Raw genomic sequence first — 17,664 nt, forward strand, 5'->3', positions numbered from 1 at the left:
TGCAGTGACCACTCCCAACTCAGTTTGGTAGCATAGCAGTAGGTAATAGACAACAACCCCAAAAGAGGGGCGGGGGCGGCGACTGTCGGAGGACTCAGAGAAAGAAATTTTACAGGTAAGATTTTACAAAAATTTAGTTTTCTCTTACGTCCTCCGACAGTCGCCGACACCTCTAAGTCATCACTATTGGGATGTCCCAAAGCAGTGTAGACATGAGGGGTGGGAGACGCAAACGTAGAAAAGGCAACGCAGTACCCCATCAGAGAAAGGAATCTTACACACACAGTAAGAGAACCTTCTGGGCAACAGAAAACAATGCTCAACAGGAGCAACCGCCCAGGAAAGAAAATACCAACAGCCAGGGACCCAGAGAAAAAACAAGGGTCCTTCATGGCACTGCCGCACTGAGAACCTTGCGGCCAAAGGAGGCATCAGCTGATGCCAGAACATCTACCTTGTAGAATTTGGAAAAAGTGTGCACCGACAACCAAGTCGCAGCTTTGCACACCTGTGCCACCGAGCCTTAACAGGGAAGGGTGGAACCCGTTCCTTCAAGGCGAAAGCCTGTTCAATGGTCTGTCTGATCCATTTGGCAATAGTCGCTGCGGATGCAGCCATGCCCTTCCGAGGTCCCTCAGGAAGGACAAAGAGGGAATCCGTCTTCCGAAAGGATTCCGTAGACGACAGGTAAACCCTGATCGCCCGGACAACATCCAAGGAATGCAGAGCAAACTCCTTAGGATGTTTAGGCTTCGTACAAAGCGAAGGCAGGACAATGTCCTCATTAAGGTGGAACTCAGAGATCACCTTAGGAAGAAAGGAGGGGCGTGGACGCAAGACCACCTTATCCTTGAGAATCACCAAGTACGGAGAACTGCAAGATAACGCCGCCAATTCCGACACTCTGCGAGCCGAAGTGATTGCCACTAAAAAGGCGACCTTCTTGGACAGCAGAGGCAACGATATCTTCCGTATGTTTTCAAACGGATCACGCTGTAACACGGACAGAACCAAGTTCAAGTCCCATGGAGGTAAAGGCTCCTTCCTGGGAGGAGCCAAATGTCGCACACCTTGAATGAAGGTGCGAACCAGGGAATGAGATGCCACAGGGCGTTGGAAAAGAATAGCCAGTGCGGACACCTGGCCCTTGATTGTGGCCAGCGCCAGGCGCTGGTCCACCCCAGACTGGAGGAAGGCCAACACTCGGGACACCGAGTACGAGCGAGGGGAGAACCCCCTGGATTCACACCAGGCGAAATAAGCCTTCCAGGTACGGTAATAGATCTTACCAGGAGAGGATTTTCTAGCCTTAACAAGGGTAGGGTGACCTCAGGGGAGAGACCTCTATCCCTTAAGACCTGGGTCTCAACAGCCAGGCCGTTAAAGCCAGCGACTGTAAAGCAGGATGGAAGATCGGACCCTGTGACAGGAGATCTTCCCGCAGTGGTAGCCGCCACGGAGGCGCCACTGCCAGGTGAACAACGTCTGCGTACCAGGACCGGCGTGGCCAGTCTGGCGCCACCAGAATCACCGGGTGCGGTTCCGAGGCCAACCTGCGGAGGAACCTGGACAGCAACTGAATCGGAGGAAAGGCATACATCAGACGATACTGATGCCAAGGGGCCACCAACGCATCCGAGGCGTCTGCCAGAGGATCGCGCGTTCTTGCCACGAACCTTTCCACCTTGTGGTTTAGATGCGAACAGATCCACGTCCGGGGATCCCCACTTCGCACACAGTATTTGGAAGACCACCGGGTGAAGGGACCATTCCCCCTGGTTCAGGGTCTGGGGGCTCAGATAGTCGGCCTGCAAATTCTCCACACCCGGAATGTGAACTGCTGAAATCGCCGGGACATAAGTCTCGGCCCAAGACAAAAATGTCGGTCCCCTCCCAGGCCGCCCGGGCACTCCTGGTGCCCCCTTGGTGGTTGATGTAAGCCACCGCGGTAGCATTGTCCGTCTGTACCCAAACAGGATGGCCCCGAAGACGGTCCGACCATTGGAAGAGACAGAGTTTTATCGCTCTCAATTCCAGCACATTTATCGGAAGGGAGGACTCCTCCTCCGACCAAGTGCCCTGGGCAGACAGGTTGCCCAAGACTCCACCCCAGCCCGAGAGGCTGGCGTCCCTGGTAATCACCGTCCACAACAATGGACAGAAGGACTTGCCCTTCGACACCGTCGGGGACTGGAGCCACCACAGAAGAGCCAATCTGGTCTGACGACTCAATGAGACACTCAGATCCAGGGACTGAGGGAGTCTGTCCCATCTGGCCAGGATCTCCGTTTGGAGAGCCGCGTGTGAAACTGAGCAAAGGGTATCGCCTCGAAGGCCGAAACCATCAACCCCAGGCCTCGCATACAGGTCCTAAGTGACGAGGACGGATTGTCCCTGAGGGACCTGACCTCGGCCTGTAAGGTCCGGAGCTCGTCCTCCGGCAAGAACACCTTCGCCTGAGCAGAGTCCAGGATTATTCCCAGATAGGGAAGACGAACTGATGGAGACAACGTCGACTTCTGAACGTTGATAGTCCAACCAAACTCTTGTAGCATCTGCACCGTGGTGGACAGATCGCGCAGAAGGTCTTGGCTGACACCCGATCTCAGAAGAAGATTGTCTAGGTACCCCAAGACTGCAATGCCCTGTGCCCTCAACAGGCCCAGAACCAGCGCCAGCACCTTGGAGCCGAAGCGAGACCGAAAGGTAACGCCACAAACTGATAGTGGTCCTCTGCGATAGCAAACCGAAGGTACCTCTGGTGACCCTTGAAAATGGGGATGTGCAGATACGCATCCTTCAGATCTATCGAGGCCAGGAATTCTCCTGGACTCAGGGAGGCCACCACCGAACGGAGAGACTCCATCCGAAACTTTCGAACTCGCACGAAGCGGTTCAACGCTTTCAGGTCCAGAATTGGATGTACTTTGCCCTCCTTCCTGGGCACAGTTAACAGATTTGAATAAAATCCTCGAAACCTGTCCCGATGAGGCCCTGGGACAATCACCCCCTGAGCAAGAAGGTCCCGCACCGCTTGGTGCAGATTTTGCAGACGCCCCGGAGGCAAATGAAGATTTGAGGCAAAAAATCTGTTCCCTGGCCGGGATAGGAATTCGATCTTGTATCCTGATCGAACGATTTCCTGAACCCACCTGTCCGAAACCCGGAGCAGCCAAGGTTGGAGGAAACTGCGCAAACGTCCCCCCACCCCAGAATTGGGTGAGGGCGCCCCTTCAGGCGGAGGCGGACTGACCCGCCGAGCCTGCATTGCCCGACTTCTGCTTGCCCACCCAGGGCTTCTTCTGGTTACCCTGGCCCTTAAAGGGCTTGCCCTTCGATTGGTTCCGAAAGGCACGAAAGGACCCCTGATTGGATTGAGACGCCATACCCCGCTTGCCACGAAAGGACTTGTTTTTCAGGTTCTGGGGCAGCATAGTGCTCTTGCCCCCTGTGACGCCTTTCACCAGGGTATCCAACGCCTCGCCAAAAAGGCGAGAACCAGCATAGGGAAAATCAGCAACTGTTTTCCGCGAGGACTGGTCAGCTGACCAGCTAGTCAGCAAGATTAGTCGACGGTTAAGTACCGAGACACTACACAGGCATGCTGCCAAAGGGGCCTCATTTAAGGCCGCATCACACAAATACATGACTCCTTGGTGAATTTGATCCACCATATCCAGCCGGGCAGGTGGAACAGCATCAGACACGAGGTTTCTCCTAAGCACCTTAGTCCAATTAGCCACCGCCTGAGCAACCAAAACGGACGCGAAAATGGGTTTGAGCAACGAGCCCGCCACCGTATAGGAGTGGCGGGCTAGAGACTCCAACCGCCGGTCCGTGGGATCCCGAAAAACCGGGGTATCCTCTGAAGGAACCAAGGTAGCCTTATTTAAGACTGCCACAGTGTGATCCACCTGCGGAGGCACACACCATCGTGATTCCGTAGCCGGCGCAAAAGGATAAAGCAATTTGAACCGACTAGGTACCAGGAATGGACGTTTTAAAGTGCGCCACAGTTCATTAACAGTGTAATCAAACTCAGCGGGACAGGGAAAAACCTGCGCCGACTTGCGGGTCCTGTGTGTCCCAAATGAGGACACAATGCCCGGAGGACTGGGCTCATCCTCCAAATGTAGTGTTTCCTTTACAGAAACAATCAATTAATCCATGGTCGCGCGCTCTTCAGGCGACCCCGGGGAGGAAGTATCAACCCCCTCCACCTCAGCCTCCCCCTCAGACCCCAGCGGGTCTAGGGATGATCGAGACCCTGAAAAGGGCACGCTCGCCGCAGCAGCCATATCACCATCTGAATGAGAGGAGAGAGACAATCTGGGCCTCTTCCTAGCAGCACGTTCAGCCAGCAGCACCTCTATATTGGACACTAAGGTCGCCACTACAGCGGCCAAATCAGGTTTTAGAGGGGCCACAGGAGAACCGGGGCCCCCCACCAAAGCTGGGGGGAATTTACTGTCCTGAGAATCCATTGCCCAATGAAGTAACAGTGCAAAAATAATAAGGTACTGCCGGAGTGCGCAGCCCACCGCTACAGGTACAGTGACACAGGACCCCCAAACAGGTGAAGAAAACTGAGCGAGAAATGAACACACAGACGGGTGAGAGGAATAGTCTGCAGAGCCCCGCAGAGTGTTACCACCGATGTCGCTGCCTCAGAGGAAAAGGAAGTGATGTCAGAAACAGGCTGAATTATAGGCTGCAATGACTCAGGGAAAATGGCTGCCTCATAGGACTGAATGGAAAGGCTCCGGCAAAATGGCCGCCGAACATGCGGTCTGACGGATCGTTCTGCAACCGCAAAATGGTGGCGGATGGGGCCAAAACGGCATGTAGTGATGCCCATAGTGAAGCCCAACATGCTTGCCCATACGTAAAATGGCAGACCGCGCGGTTTTACCCCGCTGCGGCCGCCACACACACAGTCTGCACCCCCAGTGAAAACACCTAAGTGACACAGGGAAAGGGGCTCCCACAAACACACAGCATTGTATGTGCAAAAACTATCCCACAGGGATCACCAAACAGGGAGGCCCACACCGGCACAGACATGGGGGGGACACAGCAACACAGGACTGCCACCCCACACAGAGGCCCCACACAGAAGTACTTACCTGTACCAGATGGCGTGGGGAGCCTCTCATAATGGAAAGCCGCTGTCCTCATCTGACAGGGAATGCCGTTAGCCAGGGACATTTCACTGCAGTATCGCAGATGAGTCCAGTGAGGTAGCCACCTCACGGCTGCATCCCTGCTGCGAGCAGGGATGGGTCGTTCATAGTGCCAGGACGAACCGAGGCTGAACGCTCGATGGCGGGCTGGGGGTCCATCTGACCCTCATGCCCTGGAGAACCAGGGCGGCCAGTCCGAATCCCAGCACCGCATGAATCCATCTTCATCCGAAGCACCGACTAAACTAAAGCTGACAAATAAACAGCTAGTAAATCAAAGAAAAAACTGACATTTTCAAAGAAATCAAATAAAAAAGATTAGATAGGCTGAGACTGTAGCCCCAGCACAGGGAAGCCTAACTACTCCTGACGCTAGGCAGAAACTGAGTTGGGAGTGGTCACTGCAGGGGGGTATTGACCTAGTGGGACAGCCCCCATGGGTGTGTATATGCAAATGCCTTTGTTCTTTTGACTAAGTCTTATGCCTAGCTACTCCTGCGGAGCAGAAGTCAATACCCAATAGTGATGACTTTGAGGTGGCGGCGACTGTCGGGAGGACGTAAGAGAAAATACATTTTACACTTGATAATTTAACAGAACAGAAAAGGTGTTCTTTGGTCACAGCACACTCTTTTATTTATTACATCAGCATTAAAGTAGTAATACAAACAATACAAACAATAGTCATTTTTGCCAGTCCGATATAAGCTTAGTTGAAAAATCTCTCTTCTTGTGAGTTCTGTGTCTGCTAGCCATCTCTTTCCACAACTTCCTGGATTCCCAGCGTGCTTTGTGGCTTCTCTTCTGCTAGTCACTTTCAATTCTAAGGGCTACATATCCCATGGTACCTTGCTTCCTGCAAACTGTGATTCCTGTACTGGCTCCACCTCCTGAAACTCCTCTCAGCACCTCTGTAGTGCAGGTATTCTGCAGAAAACTTCAACTTGCCGAGATCGCCAACCGAGTTACTTCTGGTGAGTGTACAGCAGGAATAATTTGAGATTTTAACCACTTGGTTTTTTCACACAACGCCGGCAGCCTATACACTCCGGTAGATGCTATAATCAGTGCAGACTAGTTGTTGCCGCCTTGCAGGTGGCCATGTTTCTGCTTACTAGCCGGCAGACTAACAATCTGCACTAATTATAGCATCTACTGGAGTGTATAGGCTGCCGGTGTTGTGTGAAAACCCCAAGTGGTCGAAATCTCCAATTATTCCTTGTGTACACTCACCGGAACGTGATTGGAGATCTCGGCAAGTTGGAGTTTTCAGCAGAACACAGGCTCTGTGAGTTCTGTGGCACATTAGTGACTGCTAACAGAGCATAGTGAATATGTATCACAGAATTCAAGGAATAAAATGTACGGGGATCTTCACAAAATATGCCTACATAATTCAAGATTGTTCAGAATAATAGGAGTAGGTTAGAACCAATTGAAATTCAATATGGAAATGATTGATTTTAAATTTTGACTAATCCAGGACCCTGCATTCACTATATCTGGTCCTCTGCAGTACACAGAGCATGGAAATGCAATTATTTTAGTAAATATAAACTGCAAAATATCTTTTCTCATCAGCAGTATATATCAGTCTTGTGACTTGTATCAGTCTCTGCTTAAAGAGGAGTTTTCATTCTCCTCTGATCATCTCTCTGGACAGTACTGCTCTCTAGCAATACACACTAAACTGAGCATGTGCAGCCTGACTCCTAATAATCTGTTCTGGGGGACCATCTAGTTTGATAGTATGGATACTATGAATTGAGTAGTGTTTGCCGTGGGAAGAATGATAATATAAGATAAAGACAGAAAGAAGGGTGTGCTGGGGGTGGGATCTCAATTGACGGGGGGGGGGGGGCAGAATCCCCCATGTGAAAGTAGCACTTAGCTGTAATACTATATAAGACAGGATAGTATAGAATGTAAATTATCAGTACTACTATGGGAATTTACCAGTCACATTCAGGAATGGGCACGTGTACTGTTCTGTACTGTGAGGTTTTCATCAGTCCTGAGAGTATGAAAGTTTTGGAGGCTTCTTGAAAACATTGTTCAAAGCTGTATTTAGCCACATGTGCAGTATTATATTTAACGTTATGGAAAAGAAAAGCCATTGTGATGTACGCTCACTAATGATGAAAGGGCAGTACTAGGTCAAGACAGACATTCTCACATGATGAATACTGGGATGAAAGGAAAGCCACAAAAGTCTACAAAATAAACTTCTCACAGCACACCCTTGTATTCACTGAAGACTGCAAACATACTCTTCTAAGAGACCATTTATGTTGTATTGTAATACAATATTAACTTGCTGACGGCAGCAAAGATTGGGCAATATAGTGATAAATTGGACAGACAAACACAAAGCACAACTATACGACAAATTAAAACTGATCACAAATATTAGAAAAATATTACTGTTATCTATATTTATCTTTTTTTCTAGTACCATAAAGGATGCCACATCATAATGAACATTTTACTTTTTGTGCCTATTTTTATTAATAAATTGTACAATTGTGCTCAAAAGTTTGCATACCCTGGCAAAAATTATGACATTTTGGCATTGAAATTGTGACTGATCATGCCAAAAAACTATCCTTTATTTAAAGCAGACCTTCACTCCCCTGCAGCACTCTCCACTTCTCCATCCTGCTCCCCCACCGCAGTGCCAGTATAGGGATTTTTTTTTGTTTACTTATAGGTTTTTTTTGTTTTTTTGTTTTTTGTTTTTTGCTTTAAAGTCTTTTTTTAAACACTTTAAGACCAGGCATAGGCAGAACTAAGGCAGAAAAAAAGTCTGACTACGCCTATGGGCAGTCCCAGGGGGTAAACTCCCACTCTCAGCTATAGGCACTCAGTGTTATTACAAGCATTGTCAGAAGAAAGCCAACTCCACAGAGAGGTGGGTGTTGTGTCCGTCAATGAACATCAGAGAAATGGATTTTACCGTAAGTCAAAAATCCCATTTTCTCTTTCGTTCATTGACAGACACAGCTCCTGACTATTCTTAACCATTGGGACGTCCCAAAGCAGTGTTAAACATGAGGGGTGGGAAAAACATTAGAAAAAAATTCCCAAGGCTAACTATAGCCAATTAGGTAACATAGAGCTCTACCATAAACAACTGGAGCTCACCTGGAAAACAATACACCCCCAAAGAGGACCTGGTCCTCTAAACAGCAGCCTGCAAAACCTTGCAGCCAAAAGAAGCATCCGCTGATGCCAACACATCCACTTTATAAAAACTTTGTAAAAGTGTTCACCGACGACCAGGTGGCCGTTTTGCAAACCTGCGTCACTGACGCAAGATGACGGAAAGCCCAGGAGGCACTAGGCGCCCTAATAGAATGCACCTTGACAGGGAAAGGAGGAACCTGACCCTTGATGGAATAGGCCTGAACCACCGTCTGTCTGCTCCATCTGGAAATGATCGCAGAGGAAGCAGACAACCCTTTTTGAAGTCAATCCGAGAGCACAATAGGGTCTGACTTCCTAAAAGACTCTGTAGCTGCCAGGTAATTGCCCAGACCACATTCAAGGCATGCAAGGCATTTTCCTTCAGATGTTTAGGCCTGGGACATAGGGAAGGCAACACAATATCTTCAGTCAAATGAAAGTCAGAGACCACCTTAGGAAGGACAGGGGTGAGGAACCACCTTATCCTTGTGAATCAGCAAAAGGTGAATGACAGGATAACACCGTCAGTTCCAACACCCTGTGCACAGAGGTGAAAGCCACCAAAGAAAAAGGCCACCTTCTGGGACAGCGAAAGCAGGAAAAGCTCCCGAATATTTTTAAAGGGAGGCTTCTGTAGAGCTGAAAGCACCAAATTAAGATTCTCGGGGCAGAAACGGAGCCTGCACTGAAGGAACCAAATGTCGGACACCCTGAAGAAAGGTACGCACCAGGAAGTGTGTGGCCAAAGCACCACGCAATGTACGTCTTCCATGTACAACGGTAGATCTTCCTAGAAGTAGATTTCCTAGCTTTTAACAGTGTAGAAATCACTGACTCAGACAAACCTCTATCCTTCAGCACCTGGCGTTCAACAGTCAAGCCGTCAAAGCCAGCGACTGTAAAGCAGGATGGAAGATCGGTTCTTGGGAAAGCAGATCCTCCCTGAGAGGAAGTCCCCAAGGATCATCGGCAACCAGCCGTACCAGATCGGCGTATCAAGTCTGACAAGGCCAGTCGTTTCACGGGACCAGTGGGGGGGGGGTTTAAAACCCACAGTGATCACTGAAAGTTTAGAGGGGCTGAGGGCAAGGAGGGGAACTTTGGGTTCCCACCGTCCCAGTGAGGGGCCCACGTCCACCCCAAAACCCTTCAGGAGTAGAGGGGGGATAGCCACTTACCATCCTAGGAACACTTACCATCCTAGGAAGTGGGCACCGCTCTGGACAGACCACCGATCCATCAGAATGTGGATGGCTGTCAGCCAGGAGGAATGCTATGACCAGGTCCTATCCTCGCGAGACGTTTAACTCGCAAGCTAGCCCCCGAGGCCTGTGCGCACTCGCTAGTCAGACTGGGGGACACTCTGGATTTAGATTATCCAGTTCGTCGCCCAGTCCAGCAATTGATTGTAGATTCTCACAGCAACAAAATAACAAACATAGGAAAAAATTCCATTTAAAAAGAAAAAATCGCCAGGACCAGAGATCTCAGCAAGGAACTAGGTCCTTACTCCTGACTAGGCAGAAAAATACTGAGTGCCTATAGCTAAGAGTGGGTGTATACCCCCTGGGACTGCCTATAGGCATAGTCAAGCTTTTTCCTGCCTAGTGTCCTACTCCTGTAGTGGGCAGTATAACCCAATGGTTAAGAAGAATCGTCAATGAACGAAAGAAAACACTTTTTTCAATTTTAGTGCAAAAAAAAAAACAATACATTACCCAATTTTTTTTGTAAAATATAAAAGATGATGTCACGCAGAGTAAATAGATACCAAACATGTCACGCTTTAAAATTACGCATGCCCGCACAAGGCGACAGATGATGTAAATTTTACTATCCATAGGCGACAATTTAAAAGCCTTCACAGGTTACCACTTTAGATGTATAGAGGAGGTCTAGTGCTAGAATTACTGCCCATGATCCAACGTTCGCACTGATACCTCACGTGCAGGACGATCATGGGTGCATGCGTTTGGGACCGAAGCATGCATTCGCCTTTGCACAGTAGCACTGGGGGCGGGAGCATTTTAATTTTCTTTTTTTAATTATTAATTTATATTATTTTTTTTTATTTTTACACTGTTGCTTTATTTCTTTTTTTTTATCACTTTTATTGCTGTCACAATGAATGTAAACATCCTTGTAATAGGCACGTGACAGGTATGTGAGAATCTCAGGAAAAAGGTTGTTTCAAGGAGCACAATATGACCATATTTGAATAAAATTCAGCTGCGTGGCTGAGTTGCCAGGAAGAAGCCTTTCCCACGCCAATGCCACAAAAAATCCCAGTTACAATATATTCTTGACAAGCCTCACAGCTTCTGGAACAATTTAATCTGGAGTGATGAAACCAAAATAGAGCTTTAGGGTCACAACCATAAGCGCTATGTTTGGAGAGGGGTCAACAAGGGCTACAGCGACAAGAATACCATCCCCACTGTGAAGCATGTTGGTGGCTCACTGATGTTCTGGGCAGGGGGGTGCACTCTAAGGGCACAGGAAATCTTGTGAAAATTATTGTCAAGCTGAGCGCAGTAAGTTATCAGAAAATACTGGGAGACAATTTGCATTTTTCTGCACGAATGCTCTTGGACTTTCCAGCACAACATTGACCCTAAGCACAAGGCTGGTTACAGCAAAAAAAGGAGAAGGTTCTGGAGTAGTCATCACAGTCTCCTGACCTTAATATCATTAAGCCACTCTGAGGAGATACCAAACGTGTGGTTCATGCAAGACTTTGCATGACCTGAGGCATTCTGCCAAGCAATACAATCTTCAAGAATTGGGGGCCTTATAGACCACAATTACAAAAGACTACACGCTGTCATTGATGCTAAAGGGGGGCAATAAACAGTATTAAGAACTAAGGATATGCAGAAAAGGGGTCATTTTATAGGTTATGAATCTGATAAGAAATAAAAGAAATGCGTTTTGCCTGTTCAATCATGTTTTCTTTAAAAATGAAACATACTGTATATTACAAATTCTCCAAGGGTATGCAAACATTTGAGCACACTTGTGTACTAAGGGGTCTATTTTTATATTTGCTACTGCTCTTCGGTGGTCCTGCGGATTCCAGATGTACATCATATGACACTCAATGTGAGTATTCAGCGACCTCTAAGTAATGACTTCACCATGAACAACATGCATCTGACTTTAAAAGGCACCCACATACATGTTTTATTATGTGTGTGCATGTATATGGTCACGTGTATATGGCCTTTATTGTATGTTTGGCGCTTGCCACTATAGGATGGTAAGGGTTTGGCTTCTTTCTACCCACCTGCTCTTTCTTCACTTTCTTCTTTGGCAAAGAGTCCAAGGACTTCTCAGATTCTGAACGAGTCCGATTAGACCTTCTCTGGTGTTTCTTCTCTGAGTTCCCTGGTAAAGAAAAACTTTGTTGTGCATTAATCCAGTATTGGGTCAGCCCCTAGCAGGGCTGTAATGACCCACATTATGTTACATGCTTCTCTTATGTACTTATGTCAGTAACAATTTACACAGAAGATGTGAATCATAAACCACTGTTTGCAGTATACCCCCTCCCCCAAAATTCAAGCTGAACTCCAGGCATACTACTAAATACACAAATGAAATACCTTTATAGTAACGGTTTTACATAACATACAGTTCTGAGAGATACACAGGTCTGATACACATATCTTGTCCCTTCCCCAGCCTGTGAATGGGCAGTGAAAGCAGAAGCAGTAGAATGATGAGCTCATCATCCTCCTATAAGGGTGCTCATTGTTAGCACATAAGCACTGCAGCACAGCTGACTGACTCTTGTGCTGCTTCTCCCTCTCCAAGTATGAGCTCTCCTGCACAGGGATTGCAAGAGGCTCATAACAGGTAGAATTCAAATTACTTCCACTTATTGGAATCTATTTAATGATGTAATAATGTATACAGAGTTGCATTCATTTCTGTCAATTATTTATGCCTGAAGTTCAGCTTTAAATGATAAGTCCAGCCAAAACCTAACTAACACTAAACTTGCTCTGTGCCACATTCTAACCCTAATCTTTCTAACTCTGTAAAGCAAAAATCGCTTACCTTTTCTGCACCCGATCCGGTCCGGTCCCACGCTGAGCTGTTAGAAGCAGCTTCAGTGTGGAGGCGGGTGCAGGAGAGGCGTCACTATCCTTTCATTTCACAGCCATTGTCGGTCTTCTCCCGCAAACAGCTTCCATCGCTGGAGACCAGACCGAACCGAATCGGGTGCAGAAAAGGTAAGTACGGCGATTTTTGCTTTACAGGGTTAGATAGATTAGGTTTAGAATGTGGCACAGAGCAGATTTAGCGTTAGTTAGGTTTTGGCTGGACTTATCCTGTAAAGAAAAAGTCCAGTCAAATACTATCTAAGCTTAAACCTGCTCCCTTTCTAAGCCCTATACTAACTACCCTGTAAAGGAAAGATGCCTATACTTAGCTATTCTTAAGACGCGCCAGTCCAATCCCATGATCTCCCCAGCGGCCGGCTTCAGTGAACAGGAGAGATTGCCGACAATGCCTATGCGGTGACATCACCCATCAGCCTACTATAGGACATCTGTTTTTGGCTGTCCCTCTACTACCCTGAAGCCGGAGTTCTGCCGAAAACTCCAACCCCCGAAATCTCTGGTGACTTTAGAGCAGGAATAATTGAAGATTTCGACCACTTGGGGTTTTCACAGAACACCAGCAGCCTATACACTCCTGTACACGCTATAATGAGTGGACATTGTTAGTCCACCTGCTAATTGTCACTGCCTTGGAGGCAGCCATCTTGTTGGTTACTAGCGAGTGGACCAAAAATATCCACTCATTATAGCGTTTACCGGAGTGTATACACTGCCGCCTGTTCTGTGATAACACCAAGAGGTCGAAATCTCCAATTATTCCTGCTGTACAGTCACCGGAAGTAACATGGTTGGAATTCTTGGCAAGTTGGAGTTTTCGGAAGAAAATCCGTGCTGGAAACTGATCATATGACCGGACTGGAGCATCCTCAGAATAGGATAAACATCTTTCCTTCAGACCCCGTTCACACTGGGGCGACCTGTCAGGCGACCTGGTCGCCTGACAAGTCGCCTGCCATAGAGCAGCACAGAACCCGTTCCAATAGGAGCGACACAAGTCGCTCCGACTTAGAAAAAGGGTCCGGAGCTTCTATGGGGCGACCTGGAGCGACCTGCATTGACTTCAATGATATGAAGTCCGTGCCGGCCGCTCCGAGGTCGCGGTGCGAGCTGCGCACCGCGACTTCACAGGTCGCCACCGCAAGTCGGGTCGCCCCAGTGTGAACGGGGTCTTACAGAGTAGTTAGTATAGAGCTTAGAATGCGGGTAGTAGCAAGTTTAAGCTTAGATAGTATTTGACTACTTTAAGTATGATGTGCTAAATCATATCAATTTCTGAACATTAACTTATTTATTAAATAATTACATTCTCAAACTATTTTTCAATACATCATATACCCATGGTCACACTTTCTTCAAAAAATAATAGTGAGAGATAAGTAACTTTCTGGAAAAGGACAACAGAAAAAAGGTTATTGCCAAATGCATCTTCTTTCTTCCTTTTTAGACATATCCTTAGACAAATTATTACTAACATTACACTGTCATCTCCAGTTTCAAGCACTGCAGGTAACAGGAAAACTTTATCTGTAAAAAAAAAGTACCTTCTATTGCTCTTAGCCTCCACCAGATTTCTTTATTTTTCCTGCAGCAATCCAACTTCCTGTAAGAGGGTGGCTACGTTCCTTCTTAATGTCTCACTATATGTAGGAACGTAGCCACCCTCTCTTGCTCACTCTTGAGATGGACTATTGGATTTGTAGTGTGCATAAAGCAATCGTTTGGAGAGGTTTGGGAGCTTACAGAGGATGTTACAAGGAGGCAGAAAACACAGTAATAAACAATTTCATGAAAAATAGATTACAGGATCATTAACCACTTGCTGTCCTGCCGTCGTAGTTTTACTGCGGCAGGTCGCCTCTGTCCCACGAAACTACATACCTGTAAGTCGCTTTGCGGGACCGCTAGTGGAGGCGCTCGCACATGCCAATAGGCCACAGGGGGTGCCAATCAGCGGGTCCGGCAGTCACGATGTCCGCCAGGCACCCGCAATCGCTCCCCGGCAGACCACTGTTCTGTCAGTAATGAACACAGGGATCCTGTGTTCCTCCTATTTAGGAACACAGGTCTCTGTGTTCATTCAGCAAGCCCATTGCCCACACAGTTAGAAAGCACCCCCTTGGGACACATTTAACCCTTTGTTCGCCCCTAGTGTTAACCCCTTCCCTGCCAGTGTCATTAGTATAGTAACAGTGCATGTTGTTAGCACTGATTACTGTAGTAATTTTACTGGTCCCCTCAAAAGTGTCAGAAAATGTCAGTTAGGTGTCCGATCTGTCCGCCGCAATTTTGCAGTCCCGCTTAAAATTGCTGATCGTCGCCATTACTAATAAAAAAAAAAAGAAAAGGACATAAATCATTCCCCTAGTTTGTAGAAGCGATACCTTTTGTGCAAACCAATCAATATACTGTACACTTATTGAGATTTTTGTTACTAAAAATATGTAGCAGAATACATATTGGCCTAAATGATGAAAAAATTAGATTTTTAATTTTTTTTTTATTGGGCATGTTATATAGCAAAAAGTAAAAAAAATTGATTTTTGACTTACTGTAAAATCCATTTCTCTAACGTTCATTGACGGACACAAGTCCTGATATTCATAACTATTGGGTTATACTGCCCTTTACAGGAGTAGGACACTAGGCAGAAAAGAACTCTGGCTATACCCATGGGCAGTCCTAGGGGGTATACTCCCTCTCTCTGCTAGAGCCACTCAGTTTTGTTTCTAGCAATGTCAGGAGAATTATAACTCCACAGAGGGTTGGGTGCTGTGTCCGTCAATAAGCATCAGAGAAATGGATTTTACGGTAAGTCAAAAATCCCATTTTCTCTTTCGTTCATTAACAGGCAAAGCTTCTGATATTAATAACCATTGGGATGTCCCAAAGTAGTGTTAAGCATGAGGGGTGGGAACAACAAAAAAATTCCCCAGGCTAAACATTAGGCAAGAGGAGCTCAACTAAACAACTGAAGCCCACCTGAAAAAAAAACAACACACCCTCAAAGAGGATCAGGTACTCTTTAACAGCAGCCTGCAAAATCTTGCGGCCAAAAGAAGCATCCGCAAATGCCAACACATCCACTTTATAAAACTTTGTAAAAGTGTGCACCGACGACCAGGTGGCCACCTTGCAAACCTGACGCCTGATGACAGAAAGCCCAGGAGGCACTAAGCACCCTAGTAGAGTGCTCCTTGACAGGAAAAGTAGGAACCTGACCCCTTATGGAATAGGCCTGAACCAACGTCTGTCTGATCCATCTGGAAATGATTAGGGAGGGAGCAGACAACTCTTTTCGAGGCTTCTGTAGAGCTGAATTCACCAAACTAAGATCCCAATGCGGCAATAGAGCCCACACTGGAGGAACCAAATGTCGGACACTCTGAAGAAAGGTATGCACCAGGGAGCGTGTGGCCAAAGGTAGTTGGAAGAAGACCGCCAACGCCGAGACCTGGCCCTTGATGGTACTCAAGGCCAATTTCTGTTCAACTCCCTGTTGAAGGAAGGTCAAAATCCGAGCCACTGAGACGGAGCAAGGAATAACCCCAAGAGACTCACACCACGCAATGTATGTCTTCCACGTACGATGGTAGATCTTCCTAGAGGCAGATTTCCTAGCTTTCAACAGTGTAGGAATCACCGACTCAGATAAACCCCTATCCTTCAGCATCTGGCGTTCAACAGCCAAGCCGTCAAAGCCAGAAATGGTAAAGCAGGATGGAAGATCGGTCCTTGGTACAGCAGATTCTCTCTGAGAGGAATCTTCCAAGGAACGTCGGCAACCAGTTGCACCAGATGGGCATTCCAAGCCCGGCGAGGCCAGTCCGGAGCCACTAAGATGACTGGAATGCCTTCTGCCTCAATCCTGCGTAGAAGTCTAGGCAGAAGCTTGAGAGGAGGGAAGGCGTAAATCAGACGATACTGATGCCACGGGGGCCACCAGCGCATCTGTGGCGTCTGCGAAAGGATCCCAAGCCAAAAACCTATGCACCTTTCTATTGAGCGGAGACACCAACAGATCCACCTCGGGTGTGCCCCATCAGAGACTCGGCTGATGAAACACCTCCTGATGAAGGGACCACTCCCCGAGGTACAACGCCTGCCGACTGAGATAATCCGCCTGCCAATTTTCCACCTAGGGAATGTGTAGGGCGGAGAAGACTCGAATGAACCGCTCTGCCCACCTTAGAATGCCTGCTACCTTCAGAGCCGCAAGGACACTTCTTGTGCCCCCTTGGTGATTAACATAAGCCACGTGCGTGGCATTGTCCGATTGAATATGCACTGGACAACCCTGAAGACGATCCATCCAATGATCAAGGCTGTTCAGAGCTCCAAGACATTGATCAGGAGTCTGGACTCTTCCAGCGTCCAGATCCCCTGAGCAGAATCCTTGCCGAGGACGCCTCCCCTGCCAGACAGGCTGGCATCTGTGGTGACCACTGTCCAATACAAGGGGAGGAAGGAATTTCCCAGCCAAAGCGCCGGACAACAACGCCACCATATCAGGGACTCCTTTGTGCCCCAATCTGATTGTCCAGAGACTGCGGAGTCTTGTCCCATTTGGTCAGAATTTCCCTTTGCAGGGATCTCGTATGGAACTATGCAAACGGAACCAGCTCGAACGTAGACACCATCAGGCCCAGCACCCGCATGCAAGTACGGAGGGATGATCATTTGTTGGACAGCAGGAGGCAAATTTGCAATTTGTCCAGAGGAAGGAGCACTCAGGCTAAGGCCTAGTCCAGAGTCAATCCCAGATAGTCTAGATTTGTGGACGGAACCAGAGCAGATTTCTGAAAATTGAGAATCCAGCTGAACTCCCACAGAGTTTGTATTGTGATCTCCAGGTTTTCCACCAGAGCAGAGGGATTCCCCATTGGCTAGCAAGCTGGGGCTAACAAAGCTAGCATCAGGGCTAACACTTTTGTGAAGACCCGAGGAGCAGATGCCAGAACAAAGGATAACGATTCAAACTGATAATGCTCCTTTCCAAAAGCAAAGCGGAGAAAACGCTGGTGACTGGCACATATTGGAATGTAAAGGTAGGCATCCTTGATATCGATAGAGGTGAGGAAATCCCCCTGACGCAGGGATGCCACCACTGTTTAAATGGACTCTATTCTGTACTTTTGTATGCACACAAAGCAGTTTAGCGCCTTGAG

General features: G+C 47.6%; 1 protein-coding gene across 1 annotated transcript in view; it reads right to left on the reverse strand.

Moving 5' to 3' along the window:
* NSD3 (nuclear receptor binding SET domain protein 3) overlaps positions 1-17,664 on the reverse strand; it is a 253,610-nt gene that overhangs the window by 103,999 nt on the left and 131,947 nt on the right. The window contains exon 7 of the mRNA XM_082255234.1: positions 11,656-11,756. Coding sequence (XP_082111360.1) covers positions 11,656-11,756 — 101 coding nt within the window. The remainder of the gene's footprint in view (positions 1-11,655; positions 11,757-17,664) is intronic.

Source organism: Pelophylax lessonae (genome assembly GCF_965119305.1).
Source record: "Pelophylax lessonae genome assembly, chromosome: 4".
Classification (NCBI taxonomy): Eukaryota; Metazoa; Chordata; class Amphibia; order Anura; family Ranidae; genus Pelophylax; species Pelophylax lessonae.